This window comes from Heptranchias perlo, chromosome 17 (assembly GCF_035084215.1).
Source record: "Heptranchias perlo isolate sHepPer1 chromosome 17, sHepPer1.hap1, whole genome shotgun sequence".
NCBI classification, from domain to species: domain Eukaryota; kingdom Metazoa; phylum Chordata; class Chondrichthyes; order Hexanchiformes; family Hexanchidae; genus Heptranchias; species Heptranchias perlo.
This window is the reverse complement of record NC_090341.1, coordinates 38,296,076-38,320,535: the sequence shown is the minus strand read 5'-3', so window position 1 is coordinate 38,320,535 and position 24,460 is coordinate 38,296,076. Positions and strand designations below refer to the sequence as shown.

The 24,460-nt window shown below is 38.5% G+C and overlaps 1 protein-coding gene across 1 annotated transcript in view; it reads left to right on the top strand.

Annotated features, from left to right (window-relative positions):
- LOC137334254 (RING1 and YY1-binding protein-like) overlaps nucleotides 1-24,030 on the top strand; it is a 91,050-nt gene extending 67,020 nt beyond the window's left edge. The window contains exons 3-5 of the mRNA XM_067998905.1: nucleotides 1,855-2,019; nucleotides 3,572-3,667; nucleotides 20,059-24,030. Of these exons, the coding sequence (XP_067855006.1) occupies nucleotides 1,855-2,019; nucleotides 3,572-3,667; nucleotides 20,059-20,311 (514 nt within the window). The 3' untranslated portion in view covers nucleotides 20,312-24,030. The remainder of the gene's footprint in view (nucleotides 1-1,854; nucleotides 2,020-3,571; nucleotides 3,668-20,058) is intronic.
- Nucleotides 24,031-24,460: the final 430 nt, after the last annotated feature.

Genomic DNA, 24,460 nt, shown 5'->3' with positions numbered 1-24,460 from the left:
TGTCGCTGCTTTCTTTGGCACTTTTAGACCAGTGTATCGGTTCATTCTTTTGCAGGCAGACATGATCTGTGCAACAAAGTGGAGGGCTAGATATTGCACCCTGGACTCAGTGCATCCAATTGAAGGCGTGACTCTTGAAAGATCAGCTCGACCAAGCGGGGCTCCTGCTTTCATATTTGAAATACCCATAGTACCCAGGAAAGCTGCATCTTAAAGGCTTAGGATATCAATGGAAGAGATTCACTTGTTTTGATGCCACAACTATAATCTGTTGAGATGTGGCATTACAGCTATCCTCTGTCTTCAAACATTACCAGATTGTGGACTTTCACCTTGTTCACAAAGGGATGGTTTTGCAGCCATCTTATTTTACAACCAGCCTTTAGCAGAATATCTGATTAATGAATACTCTGTGCTATCAATATTAATGAAAAGGGTCTTTAAAAGCAAGGTATTTATTTGACCCCCGGGGATTGAATTTAGTTTGGAGTAAACTAAAATTATTTGAATCCATGCGTTTGTGGTGACAAGATTCTTACACTTCAGACAACTACTTTGTTTTGCACGTAGATATTGAATATACTTCCTGTGTGATACTCTTGACTCCCATCACCTCACTGCCTCCATCATCATCAGTGCCAAACCAGTAAACAACTTTAATTTTCTAGTGTTGTATAATTCACAATGTGCTCTCCAGTCTGTAATAGTAATGTTGGGTGTTAAAAGTATAAATGGACTCGGCAGGCAAATTTCACGTGCCCATCCTGAGCTTTACTAAAATCCCAGTGACAGTGCTGTTAAATTTGACCTTTTGTTCTGTGTTCTTGTAATTTGAAGTCTCAGCTATCTCTCCTTCAAGGGACTGGTTCAGAAGAAGGCCTTGTATGCAAGTGGTGATTAAGATCACTTGATCAAAATGGTTACACAGAATACAAATGTGTTAAAAGGGATTGCTTCGCTGTGAATGAAGGCAAATCCTAACTTATGTGAAGCTCGAATACAAAGGATTACTTTTGTCACCTCCAGACTTGATACTCCAAAGTTTTCCTGGCTGGCCTTCCATCTGCCACTTTTTGTAAACTTTAGCTCATCCAAATCTCTTCTGCCCATATCGTGACCTCCTTGCCTGCCGATCCTGACACCTGACTTCCCGGTTGCCCAACGCCTCAAATTTAAAATTTCCTCTCTGTAATATTCTCCAGCCCCACTCGCATCAAAATCATCTTCTGACTCCAGTCTCTAGTGTGTTCTCCCCTCTCCTCATCCCATCATTGGCAGCAGTGTCTTCAGACATTTAGGCCCGACACTCTGGAATTTCCTCCATAAATCCTACCACCACTCTCTCCTCCTTTTTAAGAACAGCCTTAAAACCTATCTCTTTGACCAAGGTATTGGTCACTGCCCCAATCTTCTTTTTCTTTGGCTCAGCATCTGTTTTTCTTTATAGCTCTGTGAAGCAACTTTAGGATGTTTTTCCTATAGATAAAACTGCATAAATGCAAGTAGTACTGTGGTAGTATAGATATGGAGCATTATTTCACAAATAAAATTTGAGTGTTTTTGTAGCACAATGACTCGAAGAACTTCTCTTGGGCAAGTAAGTTTTTGTCCCAGCATACTTTTGCTGACAGGTGACTGGATGATGATCTGAAAATTAAGAGTCAAAATTGTGTTTGGGATCTTAGATGTATTCGCAAAATAACGTCTTTAGCCATAGTTTAATTACTTCCTGTTTTACACTCTTAAGTTACCGCGTTGTGTGTATGTGTACTTGTATTTGTAGGAGTGCATACACACAGTAGTGGGATCATGCACGCACACAGTAAAGGTAATGTATTGCTTTTTTAATTGCAGAAAACCAAGAATAAACTCACAGCTAGTTGCACAACAAGTTGCACAGCAGTATGCAACACCTCCACCTCCAAAAAAAGAGAAGAAGGAAAAAGTTGAAAAAGATAAGCCTGACAAAGAAAAAGTAAGCTCAAATGCAAGCAAAAAGAACAGCAACAAAAAGATAAAGTAAGTGGAATTTTTGAAACTGTTGCTTGTGTAGGTTCTGACATTTTTCAGCATTGAACTTTGCTTTTTTTATATTCGTTCATGGGACGTGGGTGTCGCTGGCAAGGCCGGCATTTATTGCCCACCCCTAATTGCCCTTGAGAAGGTGATGAGCTGCCTTCTTGAACCACTGCAGTCCATATGGTGAAGGTTCTCCCACAATGCTGTTAGGTAGGGAGTGCCAGGATTTTGACCCAGCGACTATGAAGGAGCGGCGATATATTTCCAAGCCTGGCTTCCTGGCAATTTAGTAGCAGGTGAACTGAACTTTTTATTCACAATTTAGATTTGGAGATTTTTTTTTAGTAACACTAATAGACTCACAATAGGTTATGATTTCAGTACAGTTTTAAGTACGCCACCTATACTTAGTGCTAATTTAGTGGCACTGTATAATAAATGAAGTGGTGCAGCTCTCTCCAGAACTACTGGAACTTGCTTAAATACATGGTTTTTACCATTGCCTCCAGTGACAAAAGTACTTGTGATGAATATAAGCTCTGCTCCCAAAAGGAGAAAGTGCCATCTTGTCTGGCCATAGAAGAACTAAGCACTTCGCCCACTATACGCAGGCCAGTGATGGAGCTCTGTTTGCGGACTGCAATGACTGCTAGTCTCTAAGAGTAGATTCAGTGGCCAAAAAGCAAAATTGCAAATTGCAATTTTTGAACAAGTGTCTGTATGTCTGTAATCTTGTAATTATTTGAGCTCCAGTCCTATATAAAAGGACTGAATTCCACAATACTGAGCCACTGGCTATTTGGCAGAACCATCTTTTAAAGTGGTTCTATAATATCTGATGAGCTTGCAGCATTGCTTCTGTGCCCCCAGAGGCACAAGACCAATCTCTGGATTAGCTTTTCCTGTTTGCTTCTGGATGCAAAATGCTGCCAATGGCAAAGTGAATGGCTGCAGCTGGTGGCACTTGTTAGGTCTATCATTTCATTCTAGCCAGTGGCAGGCAGAGCTCACAGTATGCCTTCAGATTGACAACGATGTGATACCGCCCTCCCCTGACAGTGGAGAAGTTCTGTGACCAGAATGATGGTTACAAACATGACTTTGTAGTAACTGTGCATGCATACGTCTTAGACAATTTTAGTATTACCTCACTATAAACAGTGCAAATTCAACAACAAAGGAATCTCACACATTGGAATTCTATTGGAATCAACTTTGTAATTAAATAAGGAATAAAAAGGCCCTAAGAAAATCAAATCTTAAAAAAAATTCTGATTGGCTTCAGCAGTTTTTGGTATGAATTTAGTCTTAGAGTGCTAATCGTACTAATTGATTGAACTTATTACCTTGTAGAGTATATGTTTACAGTTTAAGGCTTCAATTATATAATAACTGAAATCACATTTTAGACAGATTTGCTGTTCCTGTTTAGTAAGTCAGAAAATGTTTCTAGATTTTGTTAATCTGACGACAAAATTTCTGTGGTAGAATAGTATAGGTATACTATATATGGTGGAATTCACCGAAGACAGTAGTGTGGCTTTATTTTCAGGCCGAAGATGGAACTTGAAAAGGGACCTCCTAGTGAAATCAACAGTATACAGTCTGGAAAAGCTGCAATAAAAACTGACAGCTTACACGCTTCAAGGTAAGTTGTTCTGTTGCCTGTTTTTAAAAAAAAATTAGTTGCAGCATTACATAAAATATTTTGTTTCTTGACCTTGTTGTAAGCCAGTATTCTTAAACAACATAAATAACTGCATATTTAGTGTGACTTAAGGTTTGCATAATGGATTTGAAGAGGATGGAACACAAACCTTATGTAATGACAGGCTGATGAATTGAATATCTTTTGAGCACTTTGTCAGTGGAAAGAAAAAAACCGACAACCAATCCTGCTCACTTAAGTATGCCTCTTTTTGGCTAATTATGTGCTGTTTTTGATGCAAGTATTGGCAATGTCAACATCGCAGTACATCCATCCTTTCTACCATAAAAGAGAAGGAAAGTTATGGGGGTAGGAAGTACTTGTTTTTCAAATATTGCCCCATTGTCTATATTGAAGAAAGTAACAAATATTTTCATGGCCTTTTTTTGCCATTTTGGGCCTTCTTCCCTCCAGGGACACTCCACTGATGTCGCTGACGGGAAGAAGCCACAAGTGCCATGGGGCAGCTCTATTCATTCGAATAGGGGTCGAAATTTTGGACTAGGCTGGGAGCTGGTGCAAAGCTGCCAGAACCCAGGAAAACGCGTTACCAGCAAAGTATGCAGCAAACCCAGCTTGTAGCATGTTTTGACGGAGCCAGGTGACTTATTAAAGTAAATAATTTTCATAACTTACTTGTTTTATATAGACATGAGGATGTACTTTGGTATAGACTTTTTTCTCTCTCACACACACACACACACACACACACACACACACACACACACACACACACACACACTCTCTCTCCAGAATTAACGTTCCTTTTAAGCAGGATGTCTTTGTGATATGGGAGCTGGGGAAGAGTAAATGATTTGTGAAACTTTTAACATCCCATTTGATCTCTTTAGGTTGGACCGATTTGGTAGATCATGGTGCCTTTTGTGATAGATGATTATTCTAAAAGTGTGTCCCTATTGTGTGTTCGCTGCTATAAATCTGAATGTTGAAATATGTGGTTTGAATTGTAATTTTATACACCTTGACAGCTAAACTTATTTTCCAGCATTGATATTCATAATTTTGCACTTGCTTCCCAGTTGATTTGTAAAGGATGTAAAGCTCAATAACACTATGTGCAGCATACAGTGCATTTGATAATTTCTCCTTGCCATCAGAGCTTTAACATATAGAGTAAAAGTTGGATGGGAAGTATTGACCATTCGGAGTCTGACAAGGAACAAGAATACAGCAAAAAAGTTGAACATAGTGTTAAAAGTCTGGGATTGTAACGCAACCAGTGAGGTACACCTGTGATTTTTCTGAATGAGGTTACTATTGGGTTGAAATACAGGCAATTTCGTGCAGTCGATAGGTGGGTAAATTCACCCACCCATTCACTGCATGATGTGTCATTAAGCTATACAGACTAGTGAAGTCTGAGGTTTGACCCCTGTTTTGCATTGGCTTCCATCCATTGCCTGGAAAGAGGGCAAATCAGCTGGCATTCCTGATCTCTTGTTAATGGGAGTAATTTTAACTTTGGGTGATGGTGTAAAACAGGTAATATTGAATTAGCCACCCATTATACAGCGCACCTGATTGCTTCAATGGAAAGGAAAAATGGGCAACCAATTCGATATTGCCCATTTTACACCATCGCTCATAGTTAAAATCACTCAATGACTCCTGGACGTGTGGATAGGTGAGAACACAGGTGGCTGGGTTCTTCTCAAAATAGAATTGGGCAATGTATCAGTGGGCTGCCAGTAACTATGGAACTGTACCCCAGGGTGAGTCCTTCTCTGCAGTAGAGGAAGGGTTATGGGAGAAGAAAATGGGAACAAAAAAATTCAGCAGCTGATTTGCATTGAAACTACATTTTTCCAAATATTTCATCTCTAAATAAATTTGCTGAATTACAAGCAGTTGTATTTAATTTTTCATGGATTCTTAAAATAGCTTTAATGATTAATTTCTCAATTTTTTTTGGCAGTTTCCATTCCTTTTTGTTTGATTCGCTGCCACGTTGACTTTACTGTGTCCTGGTGTGTGTGTAGTATGTATGTATGTTCGTTCTCTCTCCCTGGTGTTCTGTACTAAGTCCCAGAAAAGGTAAAAATGTTTAATTTCATTTCCTGTTGTAGCTTACTTCTGGGTAAAATGTAGGCTGGAAGCCACATTGCCAATAAACTCAACCAATTACAGTTCAATTCACATTGGAAATACCAGTTAAATAAACCTATCCTTCTGCTCCATTTCAAAAATTCAGTCTGTAGGGTTTGCTGATACCCTTTTCCTCTTGAGATATTCCCGGGCATTACTTTACAGGAAGTTCAATAAGTCACTTGGTTTGGGGGTCGAATGCTGTTTAAAAGCTCCAACTGATAAATTGATGTAAAGTAGCATTTCTTAATTTTAATATTTACTTATATTAAACTGTTTTTGGTTACCTTTATCATGATTTTGATGCTTAAAATATATCAGAATTTTACAGAATGTTTTTGACTATTTCTAGAACTTATAATGGCAAATATTAATATAGTTTGAGATTTTTATTGGACAGAATTGCTGTCAACTGATTTGATTTACCTCAATTTGGTGATGTTTATTCTCAGATGTGGATCTAATTATAACCTTTTCATTACCTGCTGTTCTTTTGGTTGGTTGTTTCCCCTGTAATTTATTACAAATCTAGGAAATCAAAATTATATCTTGACTAATGAAAATTGAGTTTTTGTCCATGGTGTATTGCTTTTCTTTACAGTATTTCCACTATTCACTTTTGAAAATAATTCAGCTCGAGGATTGCACATTTGATTTTGCTAAGGAATTCTCTCCTTGAGGCAAACGTCCTGATTTGTGTGATGAAACAGTGTTCCTAAGTATGCTAATGATTCATTATAAACTTGTTTACCTGCTTGATTTATTCTAAGAAAATAAAATAATTGTTCAGTAGATGACAAAAAGCATCAGTCCACCCAAGTGATAGAATGTTTGAACTTGATCCTGTGAAGGAACGAAGCTATTAAATTCAAATCTGCAGGACCACCAGAAGGTACTGGTACAGGCCAGCAACCATCCTCTGTGGTTTAAATCCCGTGGGTGGTTAAAGCTTTGTGCAAAATACATATTTGATGTCCTTTGTTCCTGATTAAACGTCAAAGGGGATGGAAAGTAGTTCTTGTACCACTGAAATGCAAGCTGTGTGAAGGTGGCACATAGAGACGTAGTGGATAGATGAACTCCATGTAAAAGTTTTATGTTACAGACGCTGGACCAGGTTTAGGATCGAGAGTTGGCAAAATATTGTCTCGTTAATTTTGTACATCTGAAGAGGTGTAAGATAAATATTTTATAATCAAGTGAAATCTGCTGTTGTGACTTTATGTGGCTATGCAACCTTTATTTTTAATAAACATGATTTGCAGTTTATGACCAAATAGGTTTGATAGTTTTTATTTTTCTGCTATTTGAAGAGGAGGAAAACTGGAAAGAGCCCGTGTCAATTTCAGAAAGTAATTGCAGGAACAAGGAATTCTGTTCAATCCCTGGGCAATGCTTTGCTAGATCTATTGTGTGTATAAAGTCACACTCTGATTTGTATTGACTAAGAGTGCTTAAATTCACAAGAGTGGTGTTTACTAAGCATGAGAAACACCTGAAAACTTAAAAATGTACCATAAGCAGAAGTGATGGATTCCATTTGTACACAGTATTCTTTGCATAGAGAGAAAAGAAGAAATAACTTGCATTTATATCACCCTTTCATGGCCTCAGACCAAAGTGCTTCCTAGCCAACTGAGCACTTTTGAAGCATCGTGGGGCTTGAACCTTTTGACTCGGGCGAAGGTGTTACCAATGAGCCAAACATGACATCCAATCATGTTCGCTAACAAAGCAAGAGAATAATCCTAATGAGAACTGTGTGCTTGGTGAGATTGTGGAGGTTTACAACAGGCCTTACTTGCCCCAATTACACAACAGTTGCTAATTTAGTTTTGTATGTAATTTGTAGTTCTAAATTAAAATGCATTGGGTAAATGATGCAAGTTGTTATTTTGCTATTGGTTGAAGGGCTGAAGTGAGAGAGAGAGGGGGGGAAGGAAACCTCAAGTGACTTTACCTGAGTGATCTAATTCCAGTTGCTTTTTCAAGTATGTGAATGCTTAAAAAAAAGAAAAGGCCTTTTACCAAATTAAAACTAAAAGTGGGTGGTAACAGAATATTGAAATGTGAATCTAATTTTAAAAAATAAATGTGACTAGCAGGGCAAGGCTGCTGTTTTAGCAGTTGTGAGAGACTCATTTTGGACAAAAGTTTCCATCTCACTGGAGATGTGTTAGTGGAGTTTTAAATTATATCCTTACTCAAATGCACTGCGAGTTGAGGAGCTGGAGTCCGAGCTGCAAACTTTGCAATACATAAGGGAGGGAGAAAGTTACCTAGACACTTTGTTCCAGGAGGCAGTCACACCCGTTAGACTAAATACTTTAGATTTGGCCTGTGGTCAGGGACAGAAGAGTGGGACTGCGAGTGAGGCAGGTACAGGGATCCAGGAGGTAGCATTGCAGGAGCCTCAGCCTTTGCACTTGTCCAACAGTTACAAGGTTCTCGCAAGCTGTGTTGGCGAGAGCAAGGACTGCATGAGCCAACTGACCATGGCACCGTGGTACAGGAAGCCATTCAAGTCGGGAGAGTAAAAATGAAGGTGGTAGTAGGCAACAGTATAGTTAGGAGGATAGATACTGTTCTCTGCAGCCAAGAGCATGAGTCCCGAAGGTTGTGTTGCCTACCCGGTGCCAGGATTAAGGACATCTCCTCTCGGCTGGAGAGGAACTTGGGATGGGAAGGGGAGGATCTAGTTGTCGAGGTCCACGTAGGTACCAATGACATAGGTAAGACTAAGAGGTTCTGCTGAGAGAGTATGAGCAGCTAGGGACTAAATTAAAAAGCAGAACCACAAAGGTAATAATCTCTGGATTATTACCTGAACCACAAGCAAATTGATTTGGGTAAATAAGATCAGAGAGATGAATGCTTGGCTCAAAGATCGGTGTGGGAGAAGTGGGTTTCGATTCATGAGGCTTTGGCATCAGTACTGGGGAAAGAGAGAGAGAGCTGTTCTGTCAGGACAGGCTTCACCTGAACCATGCTGGGACCAGTGTTCTGGCGAATCAAATAACTAGGGCTGTAAACTAAATGGGGTGGGTGGAGGGTTCACGGGGGAAATTTAGAATGTTGAAGAGAAATGACAAGGAAGTAGTACAGAGAAGAGATAGGGGTAATGATAATCAGAGTGTGACAGGAAGGGACAGAGCGAACAAACATAAGAGTGCACCAGCAAATGGGGTCAGAGTAGGAAAAATGGTAAAAGGACAAAATTAAAGGTTCTTTATCTGAATGCGCGCAGCATTCGTAATAAGATAGATGAATTGACGTCACAAATAGAAACAAATGGGTATGATCTCGTTGCCATTACAGAGACGTGGCTGCAAGGTGACCATGGTTGGGAACTGAATATTCAGGGCTATCTGACATTTCAGAAGGATAGGAAGAAAGGAAAAGGTGGTGGGGTAGCTCTGTTAATAAAGGATGAAATTAGTACAATGGTGAGAAATGATCTTGGCTCAGAAGATCAAGATGTGGAGTCAATTTGGGTGAGGGTAAGAAATCACTGGTGGGTGTAGCCTGTAGTTACACTGTAAGGCAAAATATAAATCAAGAAATAATGGGGGGGTTGTAAAAAAGGTAATGCAACAATCATGGGCGATTTTAACTTTCATGTAGATTGGACAAATCAAATTGGCAAAAGTAGCCCTGAGGATGAGTTCATAGAGTGTATTCGGGACTGTTTCTTAGAACAATATGTTGTGGAACCAATCAGGGAACAGGTCATTTTAGATCTGGTAATGGGTAATGACACAGCATTAATGACCTCAAAGTAAAGGATCCCTTAGGAAACATCATAATATGATCGAATTTCACATCCAGTTTGAGAGTGAGGATCTTGGATCTGAAACTACTGTACTAAACCTAAATAAGGGTAATTACAATGGCATGAGGACAGAGTTGGCTAAAGTGGACTGGGAAAACAGATTAGAAAGTATGATGGTGGATAAGCAGTGGCAGACATTTAAAAAGATATTTTATGACTCTCAACAAAAATATATCCCAGTAAGGAGGAAAGAATCCACGAGAAGGGTGTACCAGCCATGGCTAACTAAGGAAATTAAGGATGGTATCAAGTTAAAAGAAAAAGCATACAACATGGCAAAAATTAGTGGTAAGCCCGAAGATTGGGAAAACTTTAGAAACCAGCAAAGGAGGACTAAAAAAATAGAGGGAGAAAATGGATTGAGAATAAACGAGCAAGAAATATAAAAACTGACAGTAAGAGCTTTTACAAGTATATAAAAAGGAAGAGAGTAGCTAAAATAAGTATAGGTCCCTGTAGAGGAAATAATAATGGAAAACAAGGAAATAGCAGAGGCATTGAACAGATATTTTGTATCTGTCTTCACAATAGAAGACACTAAAAGCATACCAATAATAGATAATCAAGGGGCAAAGGGGAGGGAGGAACTAAAAACAATCACTCACTAGAGAAAAAGTACTAGGCAAACTAATGGGCCTGCAGGCTGACAAGTTCCCTGGACCCGATAGCTTACGTCCAAGGGTCTTAAAGGAAGTGGCTACAGAGATGGCGGATGCATTGGTTGTAATCTTCCAAAATTCACTAGATTCTGGAAAAGTACCAGCAGATTGGAAAACCGCAAATGTAACGCCCCTATTCAAGAAAGGAGGGAGACAGAAAGCAGGTAACTATAGACCAGTTAGCCTAACATCTGTCATTGGGAAAATGTTAGAATCGATTATTAAGGAAGTAGTAGCAGAACATTTAGAGACTCAAAATAAAATCAAGGAGAGTCAACATGGTTTTATGAAAGGGAAATCATGTCTGACAAATTTATTAGAGTTCTTTGAGGAAGAAATGGGCAGGGTGGATTAAGGGGAACCAGTAGATTTGTTACGGTGCTACATAAAAGGTTACTGCACAAGGTAAGAGCTCATGGCGTTGGGGGTAATATTAGCATGGATAGATGATTGGCTAACTAACAGAAAACAGAGTCGGAATGAAGGGGTCATTTTCAGGATAGCAATCTGTAACTAGTGGGGTGCTGCAGGGATCAGTGCTGGGGCCTCAACTATTTACAGTCTATATCAATGACTTGGATGAAGGAAGCGAGTGTGCTGTGGCCAAATTTGCTGATGATACAAAGATAGTTGGAAAAGTAAGTTATGAGGAGGACACGGTGTCCGCAAAGGGATATAGATAGGTTAAGCGAGCGGGCAAAAATTTGGCAGCTGGAGCATCATGTGGGAAAATGTGAAGTCATCCACTTTGGTAACAAGAGTAAGAAAGCAAAATATATAAATGGAGAAAGACTACAGAATGCTGCGGTACAGAAGGATTTGGGTGTCCTGGTGTATGAAACACACAACGTTAGCATATAGGTGCAGCAGGTAAGTGGGAAGGCAAATGGAATATTGGCCTTTATTTCAAGGGGGTGGAGTATAAAAATTGGGAAGTCTTGCTACAACTGTACAGGGTGCTGGTGAGACATACCTAGAGTACTGTGTACAGTTTTGGTCCCCTTATTTAAGGAAGGATATACTTGCATTGGAGGTGGTTCAGAGAAGGTTCACTAGGTTGATTCCAGGTATGGAAGGGGTTTCTTATGAGGAAGGATTGAGCAGGTTGGGCCTATACTTACTGGAGTTTAGAAGAATGAGAGGAGATCTTATTGAAACATACAAGATTCTGAGGGGGCTTGACAGGGTAAATGCTGAGGTGTTTCCCCTCATAGGAGAATCTAGAACTAGGGGGCATAGTCTCAGAATAAGGGGTCACCCATTTAAGACGAAGATGAGGAGAAATTTCTTCTGAGGGTTGTGAACCTTTGGAATTCTGTGCCCCAAAGAGCGGTGGAGGCTGAGTCATTGAATATATTCAAGGCTGAGTTAGACAAATTTTTGATCAGCAAGGGAGTCAAAGGGTATGGGGAACAAGCGGGAAAGTGGAGTTGAGGCCAGAATCAGATCAGCCATGATCTCCTTGAATGGTGGAGCAGGCTTGAAGGGCCAAATGGCCTACTCCTGCTCCTATCTCTAATGTTCTTATGAGTGGGTGTTTTTTTATGTTGTTTTCCCCACCTGCAACTTCCAATTTCTAAATATTCTAATTGAAATTTTTCATTTAGAGTTTGCAATTTGTGCTGCAGTTACCATTGTTAGTTGAAGTGCAACAGCGTGTCAAATTTCAGAAATCACTATGGCAGTATGCTCACTTTGGCCTCCTTTGCAACTCCTCCCGCTTCGCCCCACCTTTGCCGGTTGTGCCGTCAGCTGTCTAGGCTCCAAACTCTGGAATTCTCTCCCTCCCTGTCCTAGGTGAACCATAGAAGTTTACACCACAGAGAGGCCATTCGCCCATTGTATCTATGCCAACTCTTTGCTAGAAGCAAATCAAAACTAATCCCAGTGCTCTTCTTCTCTCCTTTATAGCCTTGTATCTTCATCTGCTTCAAATATTTATCTGCTCTTCCCTTTGAAGGTGCAATGTTTCTGCCTCAACCACTCCCTGGGGCAAAGCATTCCATGCTGTTAACTTGGCAGAAATTTCTACTAACCTTTGGTGCCATTTTTAAATTAATGACTTGGTTTATCCTTCACCTCCTTGAATAGAGGTGACATATCAGCTATCTTCTACAGTTTTAAGCAAAATCATGACTTCTCCTCTAAATCATTATTGGAGTAATTGCTACTGTTTAGTACAGCTAGGGTGTCAAATTGAGAGATTTGCCAGCTCTTGCTATATTCAGCTACAAGTGATCATGCATCTTCCACCACCAAAACAGACTAACTAGCTACATCTCATTTGCTGTTTGCCATTGTATTTAGGTAACATTGAATATTAAAATTATATGGGGAACTAGATTGCACTTAAATATTTTTCTCCACATCTAAGTATGCATCGGATAGGCAAAAACTACAAACAAACTCGAGATGAGTACTATCAATATATGAAGGTGGTTTACATCTTTGATTCCATTGGTATGGAGTGTAATTCATCATATTTTGCATTGGAACTTTCACTCTAAGAAGTAACAAAACTCAATTTTACTTATTGCTTGTTTCTAGTTGCAACTGAACAATTGAATGTTTAATAGGTAATACAGATTGAGTGAAAATATTAGGGTGAAGGATGAAAAGAGGGAGATTCTCCTCCCAGAAAGCATAATTAGTTGCTTCTGTAGCTTAATTCCCTCCCTATTTTTGGAATTCTTTTTGTTGCCCTCAACCCCAAGCAATCCCCTGCTTATACTGTTGATGGGCAAGCGACCTACTGTGTACTCTAGCTGCTCACAAGTGAATGTGTGAGAACCATCGCAGGTGACCTAATCAACAAAGCACCTAGCTTCCACTCAAACCACTTGATTCCTTCATTCACCCCAAATGCCTCCATCTTCATTTCTCTGACCTGACATATTAGAACACTATCTTCCTGTGTTTCTCTATCTGACTTAATTTTGCATTATTACCATCTGGTGTCATTGGAATCCAGTGTCACCAAAAGGTGGAATTCTGAAGCGTAGCTAATCAAATTATAAACCAATTAAAAATGACTGACTCTTTAAGGGAACAATACATAGAATGTACAGCACAGAAACAGGCCATTTGGCCCAACAGGTCCATGCCAGTATTTATGCTCCACATGAGCCTCCTCCCTCCTTACTTCATCTAACCTTATCAGCATATCCTTCAATTCCTTTCTCCCTCATGTGTTTATCTAGCTTCCCCTTAAATGCATCTTTGCTAGTTGCCTCAACTACCCCTTGTGGTAGCAAGTTCCATATTCTAACTACTCTTTGGGTAAAGAAGTTTCTCCTGAATTTATTAGTGACTATCTTATATTTATGGCCCCTGCAAGTGGAAACATCTTCTCTATGATCTACCATATCAAACCCTTTCATAATCTTAAAGACCTCTATCAGGTCACCCCTCAGTCTTTCTAGAGATAAGAGCCCCAGCCTGCTCAATCTTTCCTGATAGGTATAACCTTTCAGTTCTGGTATCATCCTAGTAAATCTTTTTTTCACCTTCTCCAGTGCCTCTATATCCTTTTTATAATATGGAGACAAGAACTGTTCACAGCACTCCAAGTGTGGTCTCACCAAGATCCTATACAAGTTTAATATAACTTCTCTGCTTTTCAATTCTATCCCTCTCAAAATTAACCCAAGTGCTTGGTTTGCTTTTTTTTTATGGCCTTTTTAACCTGTCACTACTTTTAGTGATTTGTATATCTGTACCCCCAGATCCCTCTGCTCCTTAATCCCTTTTAGACTTATTATCTAAGCAGTATGTGACCCCTTTATTCATCCTACCAAAATGTAATACCTCACATTTAACTTTATTGAAATTCATTTGCCAATTATACGCCCATTCTGCAAGTATATCAATGTCTTTCTATATTTTGTCACCGTTCCCCTCGGTATTAACTATACCCCCCTCAATTTGGTGTCCTCTGCAAATTTTGAAACCAATTCCAAATTGTTTATTTAAATAGTGAGCAACAGTGGTCCCAGAACCCATCCTTGTGGAACGCCACTTCCCACCTTTTGCCAGTCTGAGTAACTACCTTTAACCCCTACTCTTTTCTGTTTTGTAGCCAGCTTGCTATCCATTCTGCTACTTGTTCCCTGGCTCCATGTGCTCTGATCGTAGTCATGAGTCTACAATGCATAAGAACGTAAGAGCATAAGAAATAGGAGCAGGAGTAGGCCATCAGGCCCCTCGAGCCTGCTCTGCCATTCAACAAGATCATGGCTGATCTTCTACCTCAACGTCATTTTCCTGCACCATCCCCATATCCCTTGATGCCTTTAATATCTAGAAATCTATCGATTCTATTTTGAATGTACTCAATGTACTGAAGCAGTACCTTTATTGAAGCCCTTTTTAAAAATCCAAATATATTAGATCTGCTGCATTACTCTTGTCTACCCTTTCTGTTACTTCTTCAAAGAATTCAATAAGGTTGGTCAAGCATGACCTTCCCTTTTTGAAATCCATGCTGACTTCTTTATTATATTTTTGGTTGCTAGATGTTTTTCTGCTACATCTTTGAGTAAGGATTCCATTATCTTTCCTACCACCATCATTAAGCTAACTGGTCTATAGTTCCCTGGACTGGTTTTATCTCCCTTTTTAAATATAGGAATCACATTAGCTGTCCGCCAGTCCTCTGGCACTATTCCCTTTTCGAATAAATTTTTATGTATATGTCATAGTGCCTCCGCTATCTCTTCCCTAACTTTTAATATTCGTGGATGCAATCCATCCGGACCAAGGGTTTTATCCCCTCTAATTTTGATTAGTTTATGAATTTATCCCCCCTTTCTATCTTAAATGTCACGTTAGTCTCCCTGGTAAATACTGAGGCAAAGTAATTATTTAATATTTTTGCCATTTTGTTGTCATTACCTGTGAGTTTCATGTGTATCGCTTAGTGGCCCTATCCCTATCCTGATTTTTCTTTTGTTATTTGTGTCTGTAGAATACTTTACTATTTCTTTTTATATTCCTTGATAATTTAATTTCATAGTTCCGCTTTGCCTTCCGAATTGATTTTTTAACTTCTTTCCTAACCTTTTCATATTCCCTTGTCATCCTCTCCTTTTGTAATCTATATACTTAATGTGTGCCATTTTTCTTTAGTTTCAGTTTTGCCCTTATTTCTTTATTCATCCATGGTGTATCATTACTGGTTAGTTTGTTCTTGCTTTTTAGTGGGCTATATTTCTCAAGGACTCTCTTGATCACTGTTTTAAATGTTTCCCACTGCTGTTCTATTTCTTTATCATTAAATTTTTCCAGTTTATTTTCCTAGTTCCATTCTCATCCCCTGAAAATCAGCTTTTTTCCCCCAATTTATTACTTTGTCTTACTTATGTCCTTCTCAATCATCATCTTAAAACTTATTATGTTATGATCGCTGTTGCCTAGATGTTCTGCCATGCTGGCTTCTCATCTGTTCTGATTCATTTCCCATTAGTAGATCCAGCAGTGCTTCCTCTCTTCTTGAGCTTTTTACATACTGGGTAAGAAAGGAGTTCTGCACACATTGTAAAAACTCCATTCCCTGAACCCCTTCACCTACCTCTTCTTGCCAGTTAATTTGGGGATAGTTTAAATCTCTCATGATTATTATTCTATGTCCTTTACTTATTTCACATTTTTTCTTACATATTTCTTCCTCCACCTCATTTCCACTATTAGGTGGTCTGCAGTATACCCCTATTAGAGTGGTCGATCCCTTCTTATCTTTCAATCCATTTGGATTCTGTTTCTATCCTTCTGTTAGTTATGTCCCTTTTTTCTATTGCCATTATGTTATCTCTAATTAGTACAGCTGCCCCACCCCCCTTCCTTCCCTATCCTTTCTGATTATGTTATTGCCTACAATATTTAGTTGCCAGTCCTGTTCTTTATGTAGCCATGTTTCAGTTATTCTAACTACATCTGGTTCTTCACTACGGATTATTGTTTCCTGTTCCCCCGTTTTATTTTGGATGCTGTAGAGGCAGTTTAATTCTTAGTTGTTTTATTTTTAAGCCTTTTTGTACTTCTGTCTTATAACAGTGTTTGTTCCTTGACCATTTGTTATCTTTATTCCTTACCCGGGTCTGACTTTTACACTCATCTCCTGTTTCTTTTATCTTTAAGCTTTTGTTACTGCTACCAGATCCCTTGCCCCATCTTGCTGGTTTAAACCTTATGCACCATCCTATTTATCCCTTTTGTCAGGACTCTGGTCCCATTCTGGTTCAGGTGGAGCCCTTCCTATTAAGTTTTTTTTTGTCAAGTTGTAAAATCAACACACTGAAAGCAAGGAATGCTTGGACAAACATTTTGTTTGAATTATTCATGCATTTTGGAAAGTTATTTTCTTTCATTTTTGTGCCATGCAGTAGAGATGTATCGTAGAAACTTTCTTTGCTAGAACAAGGAGCCCTACGATCCGTTTCTACTTCTAGTTATAAGTATTCTCCAGGGTATTTTACCACTAGGATACCTCCAATTGTTTGTGTATTTAAGCAGTTATTTGTCATAGCATTTTTGCCACAAGCACCCCCCCCCCCCCCCCCAAAGCTAGGTAGTTGTACGCTTTGTACTTGAGCTGTCATAATAGGGTAGAAGCTGATCATGGTATGCATTGGGCTGTGTAAGATGTGTTAGCTTGGCATACTTCCTTTTTTGTCAGAAGATTGTTGCTTCAAAGCCTGTTGCATTATGTTGTGTTACTGAGGGGTGTGCTATACTGGCATTTCCTTCTCTTGGAAGAGATGTTAAACTGAAGCCCTGTCTGTCTGGGTGAATGTAAAAAATTCCATACCACTTGTTTTTGGAGAACAGGGTGTTCTGCTGTGTTCTGATCAACATTTAACTTTCACAGATCAACTGGTAACCTGTCATTTGCTGTTTGAGATCTTCCTGTGTGTATATTAACTACACTTCAAAAAAAAAAGTAACATTTTGGCTGTGAAGCATTTTGGAATATCCTGGGGATGTGAAAGATGCTATACAAATGAAAGTTCTTTATTTGTGTTACCTGATGTCTGAGTTGAATTCACAAGCTATTTGCCTCTTGCTTTTTTTAAAAAGTTAAATTTGTGGCAATATATCAAAGGGTGTTCAGATGATTCATTCATATCATGCCCTTATTTAAGTTTTCATGGTAAGAAAAAAAAAATAGTAGGAGCAGATTTTTCCTTTTTTTTCCCCCCCTACACACACTGCACAGCATGGAGAGAAGTTAAAACAATTAGTGGTCAGGTCCTTTATATCTGGTTGCTGGAAAGCGTGCAAGCGGTCCAGAGTGACGACCTCCCGTTTTTTCTTCACTTCGCAAATGAACCAAAATTCCACTTGTTACCTCCCTCTGAAGGCCTGGTTGCAGGTAGAGATATTTCACATTGTTGAGATCCCTTGTCATTTTATTGAGCACATTTTATTTTCAGTTTTTCACTAGTTCACAAATAGAACTATTAATGTTTTATGGTCTGTTAAAGAATAGGTGCCATTGATGCTCTTTTAAAAAAAAATATATGTATATCCTCATTGATTTTTGCACAGCCAAATTCATGGAATTGTGATTTAAAATTTGTAATTTGAACAATTCAACCTTGCCTGGTGTCAGCAAAAGCTAGACTTCTGAAGTGTTGATCATTAAGTTCTATATGATTGAAAGTGACTTGTTTTTAGGGGATAACACTTGAAAGTAAGCTCTCAACTTTCTAAAAATAACACAAACTTAACTGAACAAGGGATTTTCAGACAGACCTTTTGTTTCAAGCGTGTGTGTGTCTTAGAAAGTTGGGGGAATGCTCATGGCTGAAGAACGATGCCATTAATTGTTTAAATATATAAATCGTGAAAGAAATCACAGTGGCATAATACCTTGGTGAACACGCTTGTGTGCACTAATGCCTGGTTTAAAAAGTAGGTGTGGAAAGAGTTCACAAGGCTGTCCTCTAATTCGTGGATACATTAACTTACTTTAGTGTTAGTGACTCAGTTGGTCGCACACTTGAGTCCTGAGTCAGAATTTCGTGGTTTCGAGTCCAACTATAGGGCATTGACATAATCTAGCCTGATTCTTCAGTGCAGTGAGTGCTGCATTGTTAGAAGTCCCGACATTGGGATGAGACCTTAAACTGAGACCTAGATGCAACACATGCACTTTCACCTCCTCCCTTCCCACTGTCCAGGGCCCCAAACATACCTTCCAGGTGAAACGACGAATACAGTATACCAAGTTGGAAGAAGTACAAGTACTACTTCCAACTTGGTATGTTGTATTCGCTGCTCACAATGCGGTCTCCTGTACATTGGAGAGACCAAACAAAGATTGGGTGATTGCTTTGCTGAGCATCTCCTGTTTAGTCCGCAAGAGTGACCCTGAGTTTCCGGTCGCTTGCCACTTTAATTCTCAATCCCACTCCCACTCTGACCTCGCTGTCCTCAGCGTCTGACACTGTTCCTCGAGCTTGCATTGAGCTTCATTGGAACAGCGTCTCATCTCTCATTTAGGCACTTTACAGTGTTCCGGCCTCGCATTGATTTCAACAACTTCAGATCCTAACCACTGTTCCCATTTACTTGGACAGTAGGTGCTAGTAATGGTTCTGCTGTAACCACTTACATCTCCTCTGGACCCATCTTTTGTTTCTTTACTTGTCCCATTACCATCCCCTTTTGCCTTTTTCCATTTAATCACTCTTGCCCTCCAATTTATCACCAACCTTCCCCTTTTGTTCTTTCCTCCTCCCCCCGACCCCGCCTTTCCCTGGATCTGCACTTGCTTAAAAACTGTTAAATCTCTGACTTCGAGTTCTGCTAAAAGGTCATCAACCTGAAACGTTAACTCTGTTTCTCTCTCCACAGATGCTGCCTGACCTGCTGAGTGTTTCCAGCATTTTCTGTTTTTATTTCAGATTTCCAACATCAGCACTATTTTGCTTTTGCCCCGTCTGCCTCTTCAGGTAAAAGTGAAGGATCCCATGGCACTTTTTTTGAAGAAGAGTTTCGAGTGTGCCCAACATTCATACCTCAACCAAAATCACAAAAATAGATTCTCTGCACTTTGTGGATCCCACAAATAAGTTGACTGCCATGTTTGCCTACAAAATGAGTAATTACACTTAAAAGTAATTCTTTGCCTAAAGCACTGAAACGTCCTGGGGACATGAAAGGCACTGTATAAATTCAAGTTCATTCTCACCTGTACCTTTCAGATACTATCAATATTTTCATTGTAGCCGGAATGCTAACTCTTCTGTGTTAACATATACAATCAAACTTCAGTATTCAAGCTGCATTACTTAATGAGTTTCTCGGGGTTTTATGAGGAATTCACCCTGTTGAGTTTTTTGGTTTTCCAGTAATAAAGAAGTTTCAGCCAAGAATAGTGTTTTACAACTGGAGGGTTGTGTCATGACAGTTTTTTGCAATGGCATTCCATTGTAGCCTATTCTGAAATGCTTAGTGTTAATTTCTTGCAGATTTTGCACAAAAATAGTGATTTAGTGAAAATAGGCTGACATTGTTTCCTTCATTTTTTTGAATGGAATTGTGAAAAGAAAGGCAATGTTTCATGTGTAGAATGATAAATGCCTTTGACGAGCTTTGAGATGGAATTCTGAACATCGGTTAAGCCACAGGTTTCACAATGTTTAATGTTAGATTATTGATGTATCTTGTGCAACTAAATTGATTTTGAAATGATTCTTATGCTATATTTACTTGAGTTGTTTTTGTTGCAGGCCCAAGCTGAAAAATGTGGACAGAAGTACCGCACAGCAGCTTGCAGTGACAGTGGGTAATGTCACAGTAATAATAACAGACTTTAAAGAAAAAATACGATCCTCTTCCACATCATCATCAACAGTCACATCTAGCGCTGGCTCTGAGCAACAGAACCAAAGTAGCTCTGGATCAGAGAGCACAGACAAGGGTTCATCACGTTCCTCTACGCCAAAAGGTGAAATGTCAGCAGTAAATGATGAATCATTCTGAGCTTTGCCAGGCTCCAGTCCTGCACATGCAATGTGAAAAGTATGAATGAATACTTTTGACATTTTTTATGTATTCCCTTGGTTTTATATTTTCCTAACAATCATTTATAATGGATGTGCTCCTGAATCTACTTTTTTATAAATCTGCTGTGCACAATTTCCATGTACATTATGTATTTTGTTACATTTGACTTTTATTTATTACATTTGCAAATTCCACCCTCTTCAACATATCCTTTTTGTAAGTTTTGTTGCCAGCAACTATGCTGATTATTAGCGATCTTAGAGATGTTAAATGTCTTTAACTGGGTTAAAAAGAATAAAAGGTTGTTAGAAACCAACACATAGAAACACTGGTGCTTAATACACTGTGAAGTAAATGCAGCATTCAACAGATAAGATTAGGACAGTGCATTCCAGCAGAGGAGATCAAGTTCTGCAAACTATTGCGATGAAAGCTGTCTTGTCCTCAGGACTGTGAATTCTTCAGAAGCAGAAAAGGCTGAGGAGAAGTACACTTGAGGCAACTGAACAATAGCTGGATTAGTTCAGTGTTTATTAAGCAATAGATGTGGGTTCCTTCTTACACTTACCTGAAAGCTGCGTCATTGTGCTGTAAATGTAATTACACTTAATACTGTCGTTCCCAGCCGCTCAGCTAATCTAAAGACGCAGTGCCTCATAACTGGCAGCGTGATTTAACTTGTTTCATATTGACGTATGAACTAAAGCAGCTTACCTATGGGGAAGAAAAATATTTCACAGTCTAGGCTCAATGGCAATCAAATGAAGAACCCTCATGCACATGCTGCTTTTTGTTATTGGTGTTTGATTTTTACCAAGGAAGTAGATATCAGCAGTGCATATATGTATAGAAGCAGCATTGATTATTACTGGAAAACACGTTTAGTTTCTGGAGAAGGGATCATTTTGAAAACTGTATTTTCACCTGCAAATAAACTGCTTTAGTTCATATTTCTATAAGAAAAACATGTGATTGGTCATTGCAACTTTAAACGTTTAGTATCCACCTTCAGTTTTTGCACTTGCCAGCGATGTTTGTTTGTATTTTACTTGACTACTCCTCCTACATCTGTACAGTTAAAGCCAAATCCTCACTAAATCAGATAAACAGTAGTGGGAGAAAAAGTAGAAGCTTTGATTCAGGAACTTTTATTATTCAGAAAGTTATGCTGAATCTCTTGCCATTCCATAAATACAAGTAATGTGTTTTTGTTACAGATGTAAATAACAGGAAATCTCTAACCATGTCCGTAAGCAAAATTATAGCTTCGTATTCCTTGTGAATCTAGACGGTTCATGGCCATGTTGGGTATAGAAAGTCACTGCATAGTGGAGAATTTAGATGGAGAATAACTCAGCAGACTGCTATTTACAGTCTTCATGGTTGGTTCTTTTTTGTACATTCCCCCTTTGTCACTTTTTATACTCTGCTTTGATGGTGCTTCACTTTTCAAGTCAGTTTTTAAAAAAAATCTTGTACCATATTTGGGTTTGAAATACCCTTTCTCTTGGCGCTCTCTTCCCTGCCCCGAGCTGTAAAAGGCACGTGCTTCACTTTTATCAAACTGCCAGCTTTAGTAATGGAAGTCAAGTTCCCTTCTTGGAGATATGCTATGCTGTGACATTTGCTGAGGAAAAACAATCACTTCCTGGTTATAAAATAAACTATTTAGGTCTTGTATGATAGCACAAGGTGTGTGACCAGTTTAGTTGAGAAATATCTAAAGCATGCTTCTACAGAGGCCTTATACCTGACAATCACCTGCCATCAATACATACAATTGGAGAGGTTACCTACTAAGTATTATGGAATATTGCTTCCACATCAATCTTAAAGCCACATCAATCTTAAATTGGCACTACCAATTGAGTTTCATGGAGGGAAATTATTCTAAATTTCAACTAACAAATATAAACCACTTATTTAATACTATGGTGGCATTTGTTTTTGGGACTTGGAATAACTTTAGTAAATGATACAAAGTGCATTAAATAATTTAATGGATTTGAAATCTTCATGTTTTGATGTATTAAAATTACATTAAATCATCAAATGTTTTTAAACTTTAGTCTGACATTGTCGCCATAACAGGAAGGGGTTCCTATTGGTTTTTAATATATTAACTCCCAAGTGTCAGGGGTGGGGATTGGGGGGAGGGGGGGGGGGGACAGGGAAGTATGTCTATTGCAAAATGCAAGCCCAATGTAACAATCAATTATTCCCTTATAATAAAACTTGTATAAGTCTATATTGTAATTTATCTTTGTATAGAATGCACTTAGATTTTGCAAACCTTTTCTGATTTTTCTTGTAAATTGTATCTGGAATTTAATACTTCTCTGCAGTGTTAACACTTAAATTGCTTGAAATAAAGTTTATTCGAACTCAGTTTAGAATGTTTAACATGCTTCACTTAATATTTTGATCTAAGAAGGTGGTAAACTTGTACTTTAAGTAAGAATGAATTTTATTTAAAATGTGATTGCCTTCACATAGGCATATGAACACTAGCTGTACAGATAATTTAACAGATCAGAGTGGAACATAAAGTTAAATACATACCACACTGATGCTGGAACAGGCATAAACTGAATGCAATTTTCACGTAATGTAATGGACCCGTAGTCTATTGGAGAACTATTTTCATTTGATTAGGTGCTGTCCTTTAAGGTAATAGCCAGCTTCCTATGTGCTGCTTAGCCTAGTTTTTTTTTTACTTAGGACCTGACAGCTTTTCTGCAGTGCCTCCTTAACTGAAACTACACAGCCAAATAGGCATGGTGTTGATGACTTGGAGACAAGTCACTATTTTAATGTTATATTCTGTAGACTGAATTGGTGCACAGACTTTTTTTAAACGGTCTTTAAAGCAACAGTAATTCTGCAAGTTGAAATTGGTAAAGTGTTTAAACATAATGAGCCACTTTCAAAGTTAATACAACTTGTATAAAACATTTCTAACTATTTCTGGAAACTCATATTATTGGAAAGAGTGGCACTTCATCTGCCTTACCAAAAATATTTCAGTCTACTTTTATAAACTATTGTAACTTAAATTATTGAAAAAATGTAATGTTTGCTGGAAATATTAAAAAAATGCTTGTAAGTAACTTGAAATGGTTCAAGAGCCAACATTTAGAGAATGACAACGAGCTGAACAGTTTTTAAATGCGCAAGCAGTTCTGTTCTTGTGTATGACTTGTAACCTTTATTTACTGTGTAAAGATGGTTACATTGTTGTTATTTCTTTAGCTTTGTTCATTGGAGACCCATATAGAATGCTTGTTTAAAGTGGCATAACATAATCTTGTGAATTTTGTTATTGTATTATACAAGGTATATTTTCATTTGCCCTGAAAGATGTCCTGTATAATGCTTTGGAAGTTTTTTGCTCTGTAAATTCAATAGGGCTGAGAGCGTGCTAGATTTGTTTTCTTTAATCTTCATGCTGGTGTGTTCATGGTGGTTTTGTGAGCTGGTAAAATGATTTCCAGGTCTTAAATGTTTTGGGGACTTTATAATCTACACTGCTTTTTGTCTAGCAAATAAAAGATGTTAATATATTCCTGTTACTGGCATGTGCACGAATATGTTATTAGAAGCCACTTTATTATTTCCTTCTTAACTGCTTCAAATAGAAATGTCTATTTATGAATTCTGCTTGTAGTTTTTCACAAATAAAATAGTTAAATTTATTTAATCGTAGTTTCTTTTTTTTTTAAAATAGTCCAATCCATTGTTAAAATGAGACATTGTAATATAATTAAACCCAACAAATAGCACTGAAATAAGGTCACCTTAATTGTTAGTGCACTTTAATTTCATGTGGACTGGTATCAGGTATACTATTTCCAGTTCTGCAGGCTGTCAGAAAATCCATAGTTGTATGTTGGCACCACAATGTCTATAGAGTGGCCACTTCTTCCACAGTACCACTTCACATACACATTGACGCAGTTGTCCATTTTCTCACCACTTGCTTCAGACTATAATTAAAATCCAGTCATCTTCTGTGTCTGTGCTTATATGCTTTTGGAAGTGCAACAGAAGCTGATCTTGCTGTAGCTGGAAAGTTTCTTGCATACCTGACCCTCTGACAAACAAGAATCCCCACATCTGAAGAAA